This window comes from Myxocyprinus asiaticus, chromosome 20 (assembly GCF_019703515.2).
Source record: "Myxocyprinus asiaticus isolate MX2 ecotype Aquarium Trade chromosome 20, UBuf_Myxa_2, whole genome shotgun sequence".
Lineage (NCBI taxonomy): Eukaryota > Metazoa > Chordata > Actinopteri > Cypriniformes > Catostomidae > Myxocyprinus > Myxocyprinus asiaticus.
The window spans coordinates 8,890,320-8,911,024 of NC_059363.1; the positions used below are offsets into that span (position 1 = coordinate 8,890,320).

General features: G+C 37.1%; 1 protein-coding gene across 4 annotated transcripts in view; it reads right to left on the bottom strand.

Annotated features, from left to right (window-relative positions):
• Positions 1-20,705, bottom strand: part of LOC127411180 (zinc finger MYM-type protein 4-like) — a 45,699-nt gene that overhangs the window by 6,368 nt on the left and 18,626 nt on the right. For 3 of the 4 annotated variants that reach the window (XM_051646560.1, XM_051646559.1, XM_051646563.1), the window contains 15 exons: positions 17,584-17,746; positions 16,433-16,639; positions 15,418-15,565; positions 12,756-12,871; positions 12,274-12,606; positions 11,771-11,921; positions 11,444-11,616; positions 9,886-10,030; positions 9,484-9,600; positions 9,335-9,378; positions 8,978-9,125; positions 8,738-8,868; positions 8,482-8,614; positions 4,653-4,877; positions 2,918-3,012 (listed from right to left, as the gene is read on the bottom strand). In XM_051646560.1, coding sequence (XP_051502520.1) covers positions 2,918-3,012; positions 4,653-4,877; positions 8,482-8,614; positions 8,738-8,868; positions 8,978-9,125; positions 9,335-9,378; positions 9,484-9,600; positions 9,886-10,030; positions 11,444-11,616; positions 11,771-11,921; positions 12,274-12,606; positions 12,756-12,871; positions 15,418-15,565; positions 16,433-16,639; positions 17,584-17,746 — 2,329 coding nt within the window. The remainder of the gene's footprint in view (positions 1-2,917; positions 3,013-4,652; positions 4,878-8,481; positions 8,615-8,737; positions 8,869-8,977; positions 9,126-9,334; positions 9,379-9,483; positions 9,601-9,885; positions 10,031-11,443; positions 11,617-11,770; positions 11,922-12,273; positions 12,607-12,755; positions 12,872-15,417; positions 15,566-16,432; positions 16,640-17,583; positions 17,747-20,705) is intronic. The other variant, XM_051646561.1, reaches the window with a different exon arrangement.

The following is a 20,705-nucleotide window of genomic DNA, read 5'->3' on the forward strand; positions in this document are numbered from 1 at the left end:
GGTTCAGGTGGCCTGGGTAGCTCAGCGAGTATTGACGCTGACTACCAACCATGGAGTCGCGAGTTCGAATTAAGGGCGTGCCGAGTGACTCCAGCTAGGTCTCCTAAGCAACCAAATTGGCCCGATTGCTAGGGAGGGTAGAGTCGCATGGGGTAACCTCCTCGTGGTCGCTATAATGTGTGGTTCTCACTCTTGGTGGGGCGAGTGGTGAGTTGTGCGTGGATGCCGCGGAGCGCATTGGGAATTGGGCATTCCATATTGGAGAAAAAAAAAAAAAGAAGAATAAAATAGTGACATGAACATGAAAGTGTGTGCTCCAAACCATCACAATTGACTATTGACTTTCATGCAGTGTTTTCCTTGCAGTAGTTCTAAGAGTCACCATTAGATCCTCGTTGGCCTTGCTTTGAACATTTTGAATCGTTCAACTTGATCATGTTCTTATTGAGAGGTGTTCCGTCTGTTCTGCTGGTCCTACAGTCAATCTTTTTTTTAAGGAAAGAGTTTGCTCTTTTCAATTTGAAGGACCTCCAGGTTATGCTGATAATTCTTGCAGAGCAGTCGAGGTAAAGCAAGCCCATCTTTCGACCTCTTTAGAAAATGATCAGGAAAATGATCAGTACAACTTTTTAGCTGTGAGAGAGAGCAGTGAGAGCTTGACTTTGAGCTGGAGACACATCTGGACCTTGAGATCTGGTTAAAGGAATATTCCAGGTTCAATACAAGTTAAGCTCAACTGACAGCATTTGTGGCATTATGTTGATTACCACAAACATTTATTTAGACTTGTTCCTGGTTAAAAACAAAACAAAACTGGGTTCCAGTGATCAGGCACTAACAATGGAAGTTAATGGGCCAATCCCTAAACATTAAAATACTCACTATTTCAAAAGTATAGCCACGAGATGTAAACAATACGCATGCTAGCATGATTTTAGTGATAAAAATCACTTACTAACCTTTTCTGTGTAAAGATATATCCAATTTTACAACTTTGTTGCCATGACGATGTAATGTCAACAAAACCTAAAATGACTTTAAAAATTACAATTTATAAAACATTACAGCTCAAATAACACGAGTTTTAACAGAAGAATAATGTAAGTGCTTCTGTAAAATGATAAGCTTCACATTTCTGCCTTTAAACCCTCCAAAAATTGGCCCCATTTACTTCCACTGTAAGTGCCTCACTGTAACCTCCATTTTTGCTATTTTTTAAAGAAAAGGAGAGATGTCCATTTTTTTGTGGAAGTCAACATTATGCCACAAATGCTGTCGATTGAGTTTAACTTGTATTGAATAATCCTTTAAGGGCTAGATTATACTGTCAAAGAAGTTGACTTTTTCAATCTTTCCAGCTCATTTCTGTAGTTGAGGGTTCTGCAACTTTATTGGTTGGTCTTTCTTCAACCTTAGCAATAAATGAGGACTTCTCATGCTCTGTTGAAGTTGCGACCCATATGGCATACAGGTGTCCAATTCATAATTACTGCTGCCAAAATTTTCAAAACATTAGAGAGGGGTGGGAATCTGCAGCTTCATATAGGCACAGGATTCTGATCAGGGCAAAACTGCAGGCTGATTTTGTTGAGAGGCTAAAGATAGCCCAGTTGGACCATCTAGACACTTCTCTTAGTCAGTATTCTGAAGGCAATTTCTTTCAGAGTAAATAAAATGTTTCAATGAGCTCGACAATTTCCTCGACTTGAGTGGCAGCCTCTGAATTATCAGCAATACTGCTCTTTTCCAAACACAATTTCAGCTCCTTGTCATATGGGAAGGTGCCTTGGATTCCTTGAATACTAATCAAAACCACAAATAACATTTTTGCAACCTCAATGGCCAAATTGAATTTTGATTGAGATCCAATTCTTTCAAACTGTAGCCAACACAAATCTTGAAATCCTCTAAGGTATCTACTATTTTTTACATGTCATGAATCACACAGACATAAGAATACAAAATGACTAATAATATGAACCTGAACCTCAGCTTATACAGAAACTGGAGCCAGTATTCTAGGCTTTTATGAAGACTGAGATTTATTTCAGTCAATAACCTTGTAGAGATTGGTAAAGGAGCACAGGATTTATGTTGTTTGAAAACTGGCTCATAGAAACCATAAAGAAATCACTTTAAGACAACTAGTCTAATTTAAAAATTTCAGCAGCCTGCAGAGGATGATGGAAATTACATCTACACCTGTCTGTGTTTAAATTTAACAAAGGAAATATGCAAGAATAGTCAAGTAGGCGTGGATCTGCACAAGAACTGAAGACTTTTTCATTTGTTCACAGCCAGCATGAAAGCTTTGTGATTTGTAACTGATGAATGAATAAGAAAAAACAGTGATATCTAAATCTTCCAAGCATAAACAATTGTTTTGTTTTGTGTGTATATAATTAAAATGTCAAAACTGTAAACAACCATAATAAACCAATGCAAAATACATTTTTTGGAGCATTTGACATTCTTTAATCTTAATCATTCAATCTTGATATTTAAACTTGACTGATACAGCAAAATGATCTTATTCGTCCTAAAACAGTTATTTCGAAAAACGATTTGCATTCTTGATTTTTCCCAATAAGTGACAAAATGAGTTTTGCTTCACACCAAGTCTGAGTTTTTTCGAGCCATTTATTGATTCCTAACAATTAATAAATTAAGTAATTCCTGACAATTAAAAGGGCTTTTTCAAAACTTATTAAGATTTGACATGAAATGACTGTTTATCCATATTTGGATTAGACACTATTGACGCACTTCCGTCTTTATCATTGATCTATAAGTTGAGAAATTACCCAAAACACATACTTCAATCATCCAAACTGTGAAAAGATTTGGGCTCTCATGATAAACGAGCCAAGTTAATAATATGCCACAAATCTGGTTCTTTTCCGTCTGTGCTACATACCCTTTTTCTGGGAGAGTGGCTGTCTCTGCCTTTCCTGCGTCGCTTCAGTGTCAATATCAGTCTGTTCTCCTTAGATGTTCCAGGGTCAGCTGATACTGTGAAATGACAAGCACAATGTTATAATTTTGGGGGGATTTTTACATATTATAGTATCACTAACTGGCTATTTATGGTCAATACATTTTATATACAATGTTTTGTCCCACACCTCTTGTCCAATGAATTTCCAGTTGTTCCAAAAACTTTTCTAGTCGATCATCAGGGTTTTTCCTGGGTCAAAAGTGGTCTTCGGTGGTGGCTTACATACACGTTCATCAAAAAGCAGGGTTTGTTTTGTTGTTTTTTATTTATTTATTTATTTTTTTTTTACAAAATTGCAATTAATATTTACGATATATTGTTGCATTTCATGATTGTAATGAATATTATTTATTTCTGATCATCTGAGCATCCAGAAACTTCTGAATTCAACAGAGTTTGTAGGGGAAAAAAAGTGCTGTAGGAAATTAAACTGACTTAACACCTTATTTCTATAGGGCAAGTTATAATATTCCTAAGTAAACCACTTTGAACCACTGATTTGGGTCTGTGCTTCTATAGTAATTTTTTCCTTCTAACAGCATAACAGATATTGTTTTTCTTTTATCAGGCTCTTAATGATTTAGAAATCATTGTGATTCTAGGTATATCTGAAGCCAAACCAGGACAGTTTGATTAAAAAAATCATCAGAAATATATTACAATGTTACACATGTCTAACATGTCATAATTTCTAAAGGTCCAGACTTCAATTCTACACTGTAGCCTACTTGCCCTTGTGTTAACCATAGTTAAGACCATGGATGGCTTCTTAGTGGTTAGTTTGGTTAGTCTATCTTAAAAAATAAACTGTTTATTTGTCATGAAAAAAATAATAGCCTAAACACACAACTGCCACAGTTGCAATGAAAAAAAGGTTTACTGTGATAAATGTTGGTAAGCGTGATGATGTATAGATTAAAAAAAGTATTTTAACTGATGCTAGTGCAGGGCAGGTGTTTTCTCTTTCCCTCATAAGTGCTGTTCAGAATGTCAGTGCAGTAGCTGTTTGAAATAGTTGAGTTGCTCCACAGCGCTTTAAAATCTAAAATTCTCATATCAATTCAGATGGGTTTGTTATGAGCCATGATATCGAGGGAACTCCAGTTTAATAGCGCATGTGATCCGCTCTGCACTATCCTGTTACCGGAGCTTGCATATTGAGGGAAGTCTGGTTCACACGCAAAAATTTAAAATGCAGGAAAAACCCTGATCATGATTACTGGTTAAGTATTTAAAAAAAATATACTCTTGTTATGCATGGAAAAGTCATGGAAATTTCTATAGCGAATATCATTTTTCTAGTTATAATCAGCTCTAAAATACATTACAAGAAAAAAAATAAAAATAAAAAAAAGGATATTCATAATGGAAATTTCCGTACGTTTTTTAGATTTGTAGTCATTTCCATGACTTTTCCAGGACTGGAAATCCTAATTTAAAAATGTCCATGATATTTACAGGTTTTCCATAACCGTGGGAACCCTGCATGTTTTAGGACTTATACCAGGATAATATCATTGCTCATGAACATGGTAATCATGGAGTACCATCGCTTATATCACATTACAATGATATCTGATGCTATTACTTTTATGGTACCACTACAACATTTGTTTCTAAGGGTTGTTAAATCCTTAGTCTGAAAAATACTTACTTCGGGGGAAATCGTTTTCCAAATCTGGCTGTTCTTGCGACAAAGATGTGGTAGGAGTGGTAGGAGGAGGAGCAGTAGGAGCGGTAGGAGCAACTACCGGCTCCTCTAGTTCTGCTGATGGGACCAATGGCTTTACGTTGGCTCCAGGATCCTCATTATCTGCCCAGCTGAAGGGTGTTGATCTGGCCTCTGACTCTAGATCTGCACTGTACGTGCTGCCCTGGTCTGAACAAACCAATAATCCCAATATAATTCAAATGTTGCAGTACAAATAGAAATAAAATCACAATATATTTTGACCCTTTGCAAAATTTTACTTTCTTGTAGTACAAATTGCACATTCTTTCAAAGAAATAAATGTTTGTCTATATACAGTGGCAAGAAAAAGTATGTAAACCCTTTGGATTGCTGCATTAATTGGTGATAAAATGTGACTTTGAAGATGAAATCACAAGTATAGACAAACACAATGTGCTTAAGCCAACAACACACAAACAATTATAACCTTCCATGTCTTTATTGAACACATCCAATTAAACATTCAAATTGCTGTGGAAAAGGTATGTGAACCCTTGGATTTAATAACTGGTTGATCCTCCTTTGGTAGCACTAACCTCAACCAAGCGTTTCCGGTAGCGGCGGATTAGACCTACACAATGTTCAGAAGAAATTTTTGACCATTCTTCCTTACAGAACTGCTTCAGCTCAGCCATATTCTTAGCATGTCTGATGTGAACGGCTCTCTTGAGGTCATTCCACAGCATCTCTATTGGGTTAAGGTCTGGGATCTGACTGGGCCACTACAAAAGTTGGATTTTCTTTTTTTTTTTAGCCATTCTGTAGCGGATTTACTTAAATGTTTAGAGTCATTGTCCTGTTGCATCACCCAACTTCTACTGAGCTTCAGCTGGCGCATATTCACCCTGATATTTTCCTGTAAGTTATCTTGATAAACTTGGGAATTCATATTTCCCTCGATAATGGCAAGCAGTCCAGGCCCCAAAGTAGCCCCAAATCATGATGCTCCCTCCACCGCTCTGCACCGTTGGGATGATATTTTCATGCTGGAACACGGTGCCCTTTTTAAGCGATACGTAGCGCTGCGTGTTCTTTGCAAAAAATTCAACTATTTTCATAAGTCCACAAAACATTTTTCCAGTAGCGGTGCAAACTTCAGGCACGCAGCAATTAATGTTAGAATGATGTTTTCAATATGTACAAGAACTAGGGCAGCACAATTTATCGTATTTTAATCGCGATCAAGATTTCTGCCTCTCATGGTTAATTAAGCATAATCGTCTGCGATATCAGTGAGACAGCAAACAGAAATTATCAGCCAGGTAAAGTTGCAGATTGTTGTTCATATTCATTATAGGCTGTGTCTACGGAGGATAGACCAAATCACAAGCTCTTTCCTAGTCCGTTTTCAACTCACCTGACCAATCACGCTCTCTTCAGAAGTTCACTACTGACCAATCACCGTTTCTCTTTCGAGCACGCGCTGAAATACAGAACCGCACCGCAGATGTTTACGAGTCTCATATGTGCGGGACACAAGGATAATGATAAGGCGTTCTGTGCTCGATGCACATGAAATTAATTCCATCTCGTGCTTTGATAATGTATGTTTTATACAGAACAGCTGTGCTCTGAGTTCAGTTCATGTACGTCACTAACGTGCGCTGAGCGGGTTATTTTAAAGCGCTACGCATTTACCTCAGATGCACATTTGCCTAATTCCAAATATGTTTGGCCATAACAAGTGTGTAAACAAATCTCAAGTAACCTCAGGGGGGTAACTTTAAAGTAACCACCGGGGTTGTGTTAAGCGAGGAGACGACGAGCATTTCTCCATGTATGGAAGGAGCACAAAACGCCACACTGTCACCTCTGCTGGTAACACCCAGAAACAATACTGTCTTCATTCAAAATAAAAGGCTTGATAAAATAAGTAGGCTTCCTTCAAAATAGACGCTTGAGACAGTATAGCAATTCTACGTGCTCAATTATTACAGAAATATATTACTATTAGCCTATATATTACTGTAGGGTATGGGAATATAATAATAATGTTAATAATAATAATAATTGAAAGAATGGATCTTAAAAGAGGATGCAAGTGTAAACACCCTACGAGTAACTGTTTCTATTAGCAGTAAAGAATGGGCAAAACATGCCTTTATTTTGGTCAAAATGAATCATTTACTAGTTTGCAGTTCTAACAACTTGCTTAACATGAGAGCTACTGTTTAATGTAATTTTATGTTCTTTTAGAATCAAGATCTAAGTAGTGGCAACAGTATTTATTTATTTACCACCTGCAACTCAACCCAGCCAAGACATAACTCCTTGTCTTTCCAGCCAACCCTGCTGTTCAACACAACATCACCGTGCAGCTGGGTGCAACTACAGTAACGCCTTCCAAAATGGTCAGAAATCTAGGGGTAACTATCGATAACAAACGAAATTTCACAGACCACATCTCAAAGACCACAAGATCATGTAGATTTACACTCTACAATATCAGAAAGATAAGACCCTTCCTCTCTGAACATGCCACACAACTTCTTGTTCAGTCACTTGTCATAACTAGACTGGACTACTGTAACGCTCTCATTGCAGGCCTCCCTGCATGTGCAATTAGACCCCTGCAAATGATCCAGAATGCAGCAGCACATCTGGTCTTTAATCAACCAAAGAGAGCGCATGTTACACCACTCCTTGTCTCTCTTCACTGGCTGCCGGTTGATGCACGTATCAAATTCAAGGCTCTGATGCTGGCATACAGAACAGTCACCGGGTCTGCTCCAGCATACCTAAAATCATTTCTGCAGAGCTAAACGTCCACTAGAAGCCTGCGGTCGGCTAAGGAACATCGCGTTGTTGTACCAACACAAAGAGGCACCAAAACACTTTCCCGGACTTTTGGCTTCATCATACCACGTTGGTGGAATGACCTTCCCAACTCTATCCGTGAAGCTGACTCACTTTCTGTCTTCAGAAAACGACTAAAAACACAACTTTTCCATGAGCACTTAACCAGTCACTAATAAAAAATACAATAAAAATTCTTGTTGCACTTTAATCTGTTTTGAATACTATTCTGATGCTAGTGAAACTTTGTAACATGGCACTTTTTCGTACCACTGTCTCCTTAAGATGATTCGCTTATGTTTTTCCTCTTTTGTAAGTCGCTTTGGATAAAAGCGTCTGCCAAATCAATAAATGTAAATCTAAATATATTTTTTGTTCAAATTGTTCAGCCCTGTAATTAAAAAAAAAACGTTTTTAAAAAACAGAATAATCGGGATTAAAATTTTGAGCAAAATAATCGTGATTATCATTTTCACCATCGTGCAGCTCTAACAAGAACAATACAATAATCTGTGTATTATTAGATAAAACAAACTGTTTATTCTTTATTGTAACTTAGATGAAGATTAAACCAGATTTTAAGACAAATTTATAAGGGTTCACATACTTTTTCTTGCCACCGTAACCATTTATCAGCCTCTGATATGACTCTCTCAACCTCTCTCCTTCATATTGTCGTATGATCCAATAAATTCTCGATGCACAAAATAAAATACAAAAATCTCTCATTGAATGTCCTTTTTCATTCAGAACTATGTAAATGTACAGAAGTACAATGGGCTGTAAATGCCATTTAGTTTAATGACTTTAAAGGTAACTAGACAATACTACTTCAGCTACTGCCATATTGTGAAACCAAAAAGTTTTCTTGTCTAATGCAAGTCCATATAAGTCCTGAGTGGATAAGGCGGCTGAGCTTAGCAAAGGGTCAAACAGTAACAAAAAATGTATTCACCATGTAAAACAGGCTTGTCTTTCCCCTTTTCCACCTCATCTTCTTCCACAGAGCTCTGAGCAGGCAGGCTGCATTTAGTGTCTTTTGATTCAGGAGTGTCTTGAGATCCAGGGATGACCATAGGAACAGGCACCTGCACGGTAACAGCACAAAACAATAAAAGATGACATTGCAATAGAGAATAAACTTTAGCATACAATGAATCACATTAGATGATATCATTTCAAAGACATCAAATGGATACAAGAGGACGCACCGGTAGAGGTAGTCCCAGCGGAACTGGTGTGTACTGGGTATACAGATGCATTGGCACTGGGATGTAGACTGGCATTGGAATGGGCACCGGCACTGGCACCAACCTCACCTTTTCTCCATTTTCTTCAATCACTGCACACGGAGAAAGAAAACCTGTTTCCTTCGTTCATGCATCGTTCAAACTCAATATACACATTACGTCCAGTACAGCATAATTGGTGTATAAGGGGTGGAAGTCGACCTGTTCCAGGCAGATTTGGAGGTGCTGGAGGCTCTGGCTCACATTGGACTGCTTGCTCTTCAGTGATGGGTCTGCACATCAGAGCTTTGTTCTTCAACATTCTTCGATATGGACTAGCAGGCACAGCAGCATCAGTTTGTGTGCTGGCCTATTAGAAATACAATTACAATTACTGAATCTGCAAGTCACCTTCATATTATAACTTGCTCCCTACTGGAATACATGATTGAGATTGGCCAATTGTACGATTCTTTATTCAAGTATTTTTTTACATACACATAGGTACCTCTATATACTGTATATTGTTGGGTACCTTATGCAACACTGATTTTGAGAAGTATGTGCATCAGTACTTACTTCCCCAATGTTTTTTGAGCTGGCATTAGAGGTAGGGAGAGCTCCTGCAAATATAATTATTAATCAAATTAAATACAACATGCAAATGCAACTCAGTTAAAATATTTGAATTCAAGGACAGAAAACACAAACATATGATATGTGAATACCTGTGAGTGCAGTGTTTCCAGGTAATGTGGAGGCCAGTGACACTACACCACCAATAACAGGCATGTCCTTCGAAAGAGATAGAGGAGCTTGAACTGTAGTGGATGTAGATACAGTCCCTTCAGAGATGAGACCAAAACAAAATAGAAATTCATGAGAAAGTGTTTCCAGTATCACAAGGATTGCAATCAAATTTTTTGAAACCTCATATCTCCATCAAAATATCTTCTGTTGAGTTCCGCAGAAGAAAGAATGTCATACGAGTTTGAGACAGCATAAGGGTAGAGTCAATTATGAGAGAATTAACATTTTAGGGTGAACTATTCCTTTATAAGTTAACTTTGGCAGCCCTACAATATTGATTTAAACAGGTTTTTCATATGGAACTAAATTATGACATGTACCGTTGCTTGCTGGCTGATGATGTCCGACACTTTTTGAACAGAACAGTAGCAAACAGGACAGATTACAGAAGTGTTGTGTAGTTCCATCCCAGACGAGACTTTCCTTGAGTGAGCCCTGATTCTTACAGCCATGACACTTGGCCATCTGCAACAACAATTTCATGCAGGAATCATGCAAAGGAAAAATGATTAAAACTGAGATTTTTCTTAATCTTTACCCTGTTTTTAGAGGTGCATAAAACCACTTTCATTATACATAACTACATGTCTCTTTAGGGTGGTATAAAGGCAAAATTTGCAGCAATGCATATTTATTCAGTACTTTTAACCACAAACAAAAAGATATCAATGATTATAAGGCTTTTTAAATGTAAAGAAGCAATAGTGTCTGCAAAACATATTTGGACAGTTAAAGCCACCCTTAAAATTAATGTTGTTGCATTAGATAACAAACAATAGAACCAAGTGGCAAACAAATGCTACTAGATCTTTCTCCAAACTAACTTTTATTTTCTAAGCCAGTTTTCCAATGACAAGGTCATTTTAGTGGATGTATGAAACCAGATCCCCTCAAGTTCTCACAGGTGTCCTGACAGAGTAACCTCAAGTATAGTTCAGTAAAAATTAATGATGTGTTCCACTAAACTTTTACACTTTTATACTTTCTCTCTTAATTTTCATTGGTGTATCTATTGTTTTCTCATTTAAAACCGAGCAACCTTCTTTTTGTGAAATGCTTTGCTTGAAAAGTTTTGTTCTGCTAATTATAAAAGGCCAATTTGTTTGACGCTGTGTCATCTAATGCAATGAGATTGCAATGACATTCATGCATTTTTAAGTGTGGCTTAAAGGGACATTTCACCCAAAAATGAAAATTCTCATCATTTACTCACCCTCAAGCCATCCCAGATGTGTATGACATTCTTTCTTATTTTTAGAAGAATATTTCAGCTCTGTAGGTCCATACCATGCAAGTGAATGGTGGCCAAAATTTTTAAGTTCTACAAAGCATATAAAGGCAGCATAAATGTAATCATAAGACTTGGATTTGAACAGACCAAAATATAATTGTTTTTTTTTTTACTCTAATTCTTGATATCAGCAGTCTCCTTGGCAATCTAATTCTACACTTCCTATAGCACCATCTAGCGCTCAGCGCATGCATCACAATTATGCCTAGAGACTTCAATGGCAAAAAGTACAGTGAAAAAGGAGTTATATTTTGGTATGTTCTTACACAAAACAGATTAGATTGCTGCAGAAGACGTTGATTTAAGCACTGGAGTCGTATGGATTACTTTTATGCTGCCTTCATATGCTTTTTGGATCCTCAAAATTTTAGTCACAATTCACTTGCATAGTATGGACCTACAGAGCTGTGATATTCTTCTAAAAAATCTTTGGGTTTTGCAGAAGAAAGTCAGTCATACACATCTGGGATGGCAAGAGTGTGAGTAGATGATGAGAGAATTTTCATTTTTGGGTGAACTATCCCTTAAAATGTCCAAATACTTTTGGGGACATAGTAATGTCCCAAATATGAGTCCCCATCTCTAACCTCATAAAAGAGCACGGTGTAGAGGGACATGCACTCTTCTGCGCAAAACTCCTCCAGCTTGCCCCCAAAGAAGTTCTGAATGGTTTTGTGGGTCATGTTTTGACAGTAGGCACAAACCCGGCATTGACCTCCATGTCGTTTAGCGAGGTCATGCTTAAAAAGCAGTTTGCACCCTATAAAAGAAAGAATGAAAAATAAGCAAGCACATGTAAAAATGAATGTGAAACTGGCCATTTCAATCAAGCATTATTTAAAATGCCACTCAATCGCCATGAGAGAATAAACAAGCTGAAAAATAGAAGAATCAAGTCAAGAGGTCGAACAAACCTTCACAGCAGAAATATCTGGCTTGCTTTTCATATGACATGATGTCTTTGATCACACGCTCTTCTTTGCAGTACGCACACTCAGCTTTCACCTTGCTTTCCCTCTTATACGTGTCACAACACACTCGAGAGCAGAACAACCCTGAGTGACCCTAGGAGAAAGACACAATAGATTTTTTTTTTTTTTTATTGAACCTTCACTAGCTTCAACCTCCTGAACATCCCATATGAATAAAGTGCAGATTTCTGTGAACAGGATGTTTTTTTGCAAAATGTTTAAAATGTATTCCATGTAAAGAATAGAATTTTAGTAATGCGTGTAACTCAGGTAATGTAATTGTAACATATTTGAAAGTCAGTAACTGTAATCTGATTATAGAATTTAACATATAATCTATTACAATACTTTTAGACAAAAAAAAAAAGCTTTGTAACTGCATTACATCCAACACTGGTAACTAATATCAGAAGCCACAACTCCACTGCTTTTGGAAAGAAACGTACCTTAAATTGGAAAACCTCAGGCTTTGTACCAAACTGACTCTGACACTGCTTGCATGTCAGTCGAATCTTCTCAGAGGAAGAGGGGGGCTTGCTGGGCCATTGCTGCTGGGTTTCTTGAGGGTTTACCAGAACAGGAGCAGGTACATAAGATGGAACTGGATTTTGACTTGGTACAAAAGGTGGAGGAGGGTTGTGGTTTGGGCCAAGCACACTAGTTGAAGAAGTCTGTAAGGGCAAGTGATGGTCAGTGGAGGACCGTTGTGCTGCAGTGCTCTGAGGTCCATGAGAATTCCCATTCATCTGGTTATGAGGTACAGGTGGATTCATTTTCTCCTGCACAAAAGAAACATTTAAAATTCACATTTACATCTACAAATGTTCCTAGATCAACATTTCTATCTAAAATGTCATTTCAACAACCCAAATACAAAACATTCAGCACACTGGAAGACAAAACACTGCATACACGTTGCATGTAATACCTGGAATTTGCCCACACAATCTAGAGAGCAGAAGTTCCTGATGGATCCATCAGAAATGGCAAGGTGATACTGAGGAATAGCCATCTTTTTGCAGGTTGTGCATGGGAAAGAGGTTCCTAAGAGCAAAACAAGATAAATCAGCACAAAAAAACAAACATGTTTAGATCATATTTCACCCCAAATTCAAAAGTAAATAATAAGAAATTATATACTGTTTGAAGAAAAACAAATCCTACTTTAGGAAGGTTACATTCTAATTTTTTTGTTTTTTGTTTTTTTTGCATTTTCATGACAATTTATTTAAAAAAAATACAAATCACTATATTACAGTTATAAAGGGTAGCACTTTATTTTACAGTACTGTTCTACATTTACTTACTATATACAGTTGAAGTCAGAAGTTTACATACACCTTGGCCAAATACATTTAAACTCAGTTTTTCACAATTCCTGACATTTAATCTTAGAAAGCATTCCCTGTCTTAGGTCAGTTAGGATCACTACTTTATTTTAAGAATGTGAAATGTCAGAATAATAGTAGAGGGAATTATTTATTTCAGCTTTTATTTCTTTCATCAAATTCCCAGTGGGTCAGATGCTTACATACACTTTGTTAGTATTTGGTAGCATTGCCTTTAACTTGTTTAACTTGGGTCAAACATTTTGGGAAGCTTTCCACAAGCTTCTCACAATAAGTTGCTGGAATTTTGGCTCATTCCTCCAGACAGAGCTGGTGTAACTGAGTCAGGTTTGTAGGCCTCCTTGCTCGCACACGCTTTTTCAGTTCTGCCCACAAATGTTCTATCGGATTGAGGTCAGGCTTTGTGATGGCCACTCCAATACCTTGACTTTATTGTCCTTAAGCCATTTTGCCACAACTTTGGAGGTATGCTTGGGGTCATTGTCCATTTGGAAGACCCATTTGCGACCGAGCTTTAACTTCATGGCTGATGTCTTAAGATGTTGCTTCAATATATCCAAATAATTTTCCTTCCACATGATGCTATCTATTTTGTGAAGTGCACCAGTCCCTCCTGCAGCAAAGCACCCCCACAACATGCTTCTGCCACCCCCATGCTTTACAGTTGGAATGGTGTTCCTTGGCTTGCAAGCCTCACCCTTTTTTCTCCAAACATAACGATGGTCTTTATGTGAACTTAACAGTTCAATTTTTGTTTCATCAGACCAGAGGACATTTATCCAAAAATTACAATCTTTGTCCCCATGTGCACTTGCAAACTGTAGTCTGGCTTTTTTATGGCGGTTTTGGAGCAGTGGCTTCTTCCTTGCTGAGCAACCTTTCAGGTTATATCGATATAGGATTCGTTTTACTGTGGATATAGATACTTGTCTACCTGTTTCCTCCAGTACCTTCACATGGTCCTTTGCTGTTGTTCTGGGATTGATTTGCACTTTTCACACCAGACTGTGCTCACCTCTTGGAGACAGAATGTGTCTCCTTCCTGAGCAGTATGATGGCTGTGTGGTCCCATCCATACTATTGTTTGAACAGATGAACGTGATACCTTCAGGTGTTTGGAAATTGCATCCAATGATGATCCAGACATGTGGAGGTCTTTTTTTTTATTTATTTTTTTAGGTTTTGGCTGATTTCTTTTGATTTTCCCCTGATGTCAAGCATAGAGGCACTGAGTTTGAAGGTAGGCCTTAAAATACATCCACAGGTACACCTCCAATTGACTCCATTTAGCCTATCAGAAGCTAATTGCCTAAAGGCTTGACATCATTTTCTAGAATTTTCCAAGCTGCTTAAAGGCACAGTTAACTGTAAAGTTCTGACCCACTAGAACTGTGATATAGTCAATTAAATGTGAAACAATTTCTCTGTAAACAATTGTTGGAAAAATTACTCATGTCATGCACAAAGTAGATGTCCTAAACGACTTGCCAAAACTATAGTTTGCTAACATGAAATCTGTGGAGTGGTTCAAAAATGAGTTTTAATGACTTCAACCCAAGTGTATGTAAACTTCTGAATTCAACTGTAATAACTACTACAGTAATTACTAGGTACTAACCCTAAACATAACCCCATCCCTAAACTTAACGCCTATTCATGTACATTTAGTTACATAATATTACTCAGTATTTTCTTGGGTAATTACACTGTAAATATACTGAAAGTACACATACTGTAAAATAAAGTGCAACCGTAATAAGAATCACTTTTGGAACTAGAACAATGGAAATAATAATAAAAAAAATAAAATAAAAAAAACTGGTTGCACTTTATTTTACAATACATGTACTTTCAGTATATATACAGTGTACTTACCCAAGAAAGTAAGAGTGATATTAGGTAACTACATGTAATTAATATGGGTTAAGGTAAGGGTTAAGGTTATGGTTAGTACTTATTAATTGCTAAAGTTGTTGTAATTATATAGTACGTAAATGTAGAACAGTAATGTAAAACAAAGTGCTACCAAAAATAGTCAAATCTAAAATATCATGACACATTACAGCAATATGAACCTGGGGTAAAATGTGTAAAAATGCCTCAAATGCAAAAACACATTTTTTTTTTCTTTCTAATTTTGACATGAACATGTTTCCGTGAGATTCATCAGTTTAGATCATTTTATGCATGCAGCAAAAGTGGGTATTTCTCATGGTCCTCAAATACAACAGCAATAATTACCGGTCAGACTGGGAGATGCTTGACTCATGGACACGCATTTGTGGGAGCAGAAGAATTCCGTCACACCCTGTATGTTTGTGCCGTCCACCATCTGATCCATATTTTTGATTTCTTTGCAACTGGGACACATAAGCCTCTTGCCACTCTTCTGCAAGACAGTGAGAACAGGTTTAAAGACCCCATGAAATTGCTTGGAGAGTGCAGTTTTCTCTCCTGAGTTGACGTCTTTCCTATTGAAACAGCCAGTAGGCTTTGGATTACATCACATCCATGAACCATGATTTGTTACTTTCTAGTCGGTTGCATGTGGTATTGGGTGATTGAAATTCTCATTATAGAAAACATTTGATTGGATTAAAGTGCAGAAATTCACTATTTACAGACAGTCATGATTCATTTGATCCATGAGTGATAGAGTTCAATAACAGGGTGATTACTGAGATTAAGCGAGAAGTAGGTCATGTGATCCAAACATGGTCGCCCCCATGAGGGGACCCTCTCCATGTAGAATAGAAAATCTTTTATAAGATTGCTGATATGACTGGTGTCTTCATCTCATGTGAGTCATCACAATTAAATACATGTTTCAAAATTGCAATTAATTTCTTTAGGAGTACAACTTCTTAAATTAATTTTTTATGATTAACAATTATTGAGTGCACTTTTAAGGTTTTATTGACAGCGAAATTATGGAGGGGTGAAAGAGGGGGAATGGAATTGTAAGACAATACAAAAATATTCAAACCTGCATCTCCCGAATGAGAACATATCTGAAGCATTTGTGCTAACCACTAGGTCATAGCCCCAACTATATTCACTAATTTAAAGATTTGTATTTTATTGTTTAATGCCATATCAGCACCAAAGCTGGTTTTAATGGCAAGAACAAGGTGGAATAAAATCAATAAAGAAAGCAAAAAAAATAAAAAATAAAAATCCAATTTTAAGATTAATACAGGCCATGCACGATGGACACACCTTGAGCGAACGCATATGAGTAACGCTGAATTTGTACCTGTTTGTAAGTGCTGATACATTCCGTGCAGCAGAACTTTTTAATACTATCCTCTATCTGAACCAGGTGATAATTTCCTGAGGCTGTACAGTTGCCACAGTTCTCACAGTAGCTCATGTAGAGGTTTCTTGAGGATCGGAAGCGTGCAAAGCATTCATCGCTGCACAGCTTGTGAACAACACCAAGATGAGTCACTTCATGCTGGATCTGTAAATTGAAAAAGACAAACAGTGCACGCCTTAAACTTTACTATTCTGGCATAGAGCCATTCTATGACTTTGTAGAAGACTAAGGGGGCATTCTTATGGCATTCCATCGGTGCTATTTTCAATTGTTGGTCAATGTACAAAACCAGTCAAAAGTTTGGACACACTTTGAATTTGTTTCTAATTATCTTAAAACCATTTCGGTGTAAAGCTTATGCTTCAATGTCTGAAATTAGTTTTAAAAACAAATATAAATTTTGCCTATAGTATGTTTACATTTCTTTACACAAGTACAGTTTTGAATCACAAGTAATAATAATAATTAAATGGATGAGTAAGATGCCAAGCGTCCAGCACACATGGGAACTCCTAAAATACTGTTCAAAAAGCATCTCAGGTGGATGCCTCACAAAGCTAGTTGAAAGAATGCCCAAAGTGTGCAGAGCTATAATATGGACAAAGGGTGGCTACTTTGAAGAAACAACAATATAAGAAAGTTCTTATTTGTTTACAGTTTTTGGTTCCTACTGTAGATAATTCCCATATTTTAATTTGTGTTAATGTTTTTGATGACTATATTATTATTCTAAAATGTGCAGAATAGCATTAATAAAGAATGAGTAGGTGTGTCTGAACTTTTGACTGGTAGTGTACACATGCGTCAAGACAGACATCCTTAGCCATTACACTCAATCTAGCCATCCTGAGTGTATACCCCCTGAATGGATGGTCCAAATTTCACAGACTTCCTGATTAATTCTGTGATTTTTTTTAGATGCATTTCATCATTCTTAACTTACAATAATTGACTTGACAATAAGCTTTACATTAATCAAAACACATTTCGGCCCATATGTGTGTACCAAAATAGTATATGGCAAAATGACAACAAAGCCATGTTGGTTTACATTTTGAGCGAGGAGAATGCGTTAAGCTATGCCTTACCTCTTTGACCAACTTACACACGTTGCATTGTGTGAATAAGTCCGGAGGAGCGTCTTCAAATCGATTTTTATAAATATTTAGACAGGCTGGGCTGCAGAATTCCTTAAGTGTGTTCATAGAGCCCACGGGGATGGTTATCAAGTCTTTTAGATTTACAATGACCCTTTTGGACAATAAAGATGAAAAAAGATCAACTCCACATACTAATTTGCATTATGTCAAATATTTGCATTTTTATCAATCATCCTGAACTATTTAAATAACTTTGCCGTTTTTAATTTAGAGAAAAACTTCATTATATCTTATAGCTAAGTATAGCTCTCACAAGAAGGGATAGACCGATAATCGGTTTGACAGATATTTAACCGATATTTACACCTTTCCACTTAATCGGTTATCGGTTCTGTAATATTGGCTTTCCTGATAAAGTTAGACACAAACAACTTTACATTTTAAATAGTAATTAGGCTAAGTGAGGGGCATTGTATATTGCAACTAAAGCCTAGTGCACAATACAGGACTCAATTTCATATCCTTTGATGTTTTGAGTCAGCGACGAGAAGTCTTAGATCTCACGACAAACAGTCTTGTTGTGTGCACACTCTCGACGACATGCCGAGACTAGTCCCAGACGCTATGACAGTTTTTGAAACAGCTGGATATCTAGACTTCTTGTCGCCAGGTGTGCGCACCATCCCGACGAGTGAGAGACCAACAATGAACAACAGCCAATTAAATATAGAGAGATTGCAAGAGAAGGGCAAAGTATTAGGAAGCAGAAGACAAAAAATTATGCGAAAATAAAATAAAACTTCACCCACATCTCCCCGCCTGCTGTCTTTATTATTTTCAGCTGTTTTTATGATTTTTTTCCCTTTGCAAATGGTGCCAATAAATGCAAATACAGGCGACAGATGTTCTTTTATCTTTGTTGACGTTATCAAGAATAAACTGCACGAGTTTGTGAAAGAAAAGTTTGTGCAAGATGCATTTTGGGCGATCCGTTTGAAAGGGTACGACACTAAAGCAGTTAAACTCAGTTACAGGAACTTAAAATAACTCTTCTGCTCTAAACATCATGTTTGTGAATAATTAAGAGAAACTGTATGCCAGTTTTCAGCACTTTCTTTCTCATCTTTTACTTTTTTGCGCTTTATTATTATTCAGTAAAACACAGACGTAATGATTGGTGCATGTCATCTAGGGCTGGGCAATATGTCAAAATTGTTTTACTGATAATCGCCTTAAAAATATCGCGATATACGATTACATCGTCAACCCCCCTGCCGAGGGTCAGTGAATATTTTTGCTTTATTGATTTTGCTTAAATTTATTGAAACACAAAAACATAACCAAAAGACATTTCTAAATTCAAATTGCACTTTAAACTAAACGAATAAAGCAATTAAAATATCAAAGTGATCAAAAAATCTCATATAACCACCTCCCAAAATCCAAACATTTAACCTCTCCAACGGCCATTTTCCATTAAGCAAGTATCAGTCAAGGACAACAGGTGGAAAATTACTAATAGCATACAGATTAAGAACTAAAGACAATTATAAATGTAAAGATAATAATCATAATAATAAATCCTAATAAATCCCCTTGTGTTCCAAAAATAATGCTGCCAAATGTGTGTTCTTATCGAATTTGTATCTATATTGCGTTTTGGTAATACAGTTAATGCAGCCTCAAGAAAATAAAACAGAACTCAATTTTAGGTTCAAGGTGAATGTGTCTTGTATTATTTTATGATTTAATCACTTTCGTCTTTGCTTCTTTAATACAAAGATAGATATTACTGAACCTGCAGAGTTGCGTTCACAATGCATTCTAACTGCGAACTGGTCTGTGGAAATAAAGCGAACTAAACTCACAGCACCTCCTGAGATGATCGGAGCATTCTCATAGACGACATTATTCATACAAACAGTATTCAGACGAATGAAACAGAGAGAAAAAAAAAAAAAAGAGTGAAAACTCATACATGCACTTGTTCCACGAGACAGGCTCACGCCGCACGCCGCATACCTCTGAACAAACAGAGAATCAGACACAAGCATTGACGGCTTTTCTTTTGTCTGTTCTTAAAAAATATAATAACGTGTTTCTTCAAGCACGCATGTTTATGACTAACAACATTCCATGTCATTTGTCACTCCAGGACGTCTTACAGGTCGGCCGCCTGTTGCGGGTAGATGAGCAAAATTACTCGTGCATGAAATAGGCCTACATTTGGATGAGGAGCTTGCGAAGTGGATTCAGCCTCCCGCATTTGGCGGGTGCGTGTTACACAACCTGGCCACTGTTAATATATTTGGCGACTTCCCAGATCCATGGTTTTGCCATTTCCCGATATTGTCAATCATCGTCTGTCAATTGAGTGTTGCAATCGGCATCGGGATCTTTGTAAGACATCGTCGATATCTGACAACATCGTCCTATCGCCCAGCCCTAATGTCCTAATGACTCTCTTCTTGAAATCCAAACAAAAGTGGTCAAAAGAGATGACCAGGTGTGATGGGGATGTGTCTCGCTTGTACATTTGTTGGATCACCCAAAACGCATCGTAATACCGGTGTAGACATGGTCTCATTCGAGGACAAATTGTTGTGTTGTTGATACACTACAGTTCTGTATTGTGCGCACCAGCATGACGAAAAACAAGACCGTGAGTCGCAGGCGCCGACTGCAAGTCATGTAGTGTCCGCTTGGCTTAAAACTAGTCAAATTAATTATTTGTAGACTGTGCACAATATTAGTTTTGTAAAGCAGTTCACCAGAAGTTAAAGCTAAATGATTAAGTTGTTAATGTGCCTAAAAGCAGAAATAAAACAAGAATTAAAGATCGATCATGCATATTGGTTATCGGACACTTAAACACAAAAATAATCATCATATCAGTCATAAAAAACAATAATATCAGTCAATCTGTACTTACAACAATGGCAATAGTCATAATTTACTCACCATCATGTCAATTTCATACCTTTCTTTCTATAGTGGAAAGACAAAAGGAGCTATTTTGCAGAATTCCTGAGCTGAGTTCTTTTCCATATAACAAAAGCACATGTTGACCAGAGGCTGTTAAGCTTTAAAAAGGACAAACCAATTAGGAA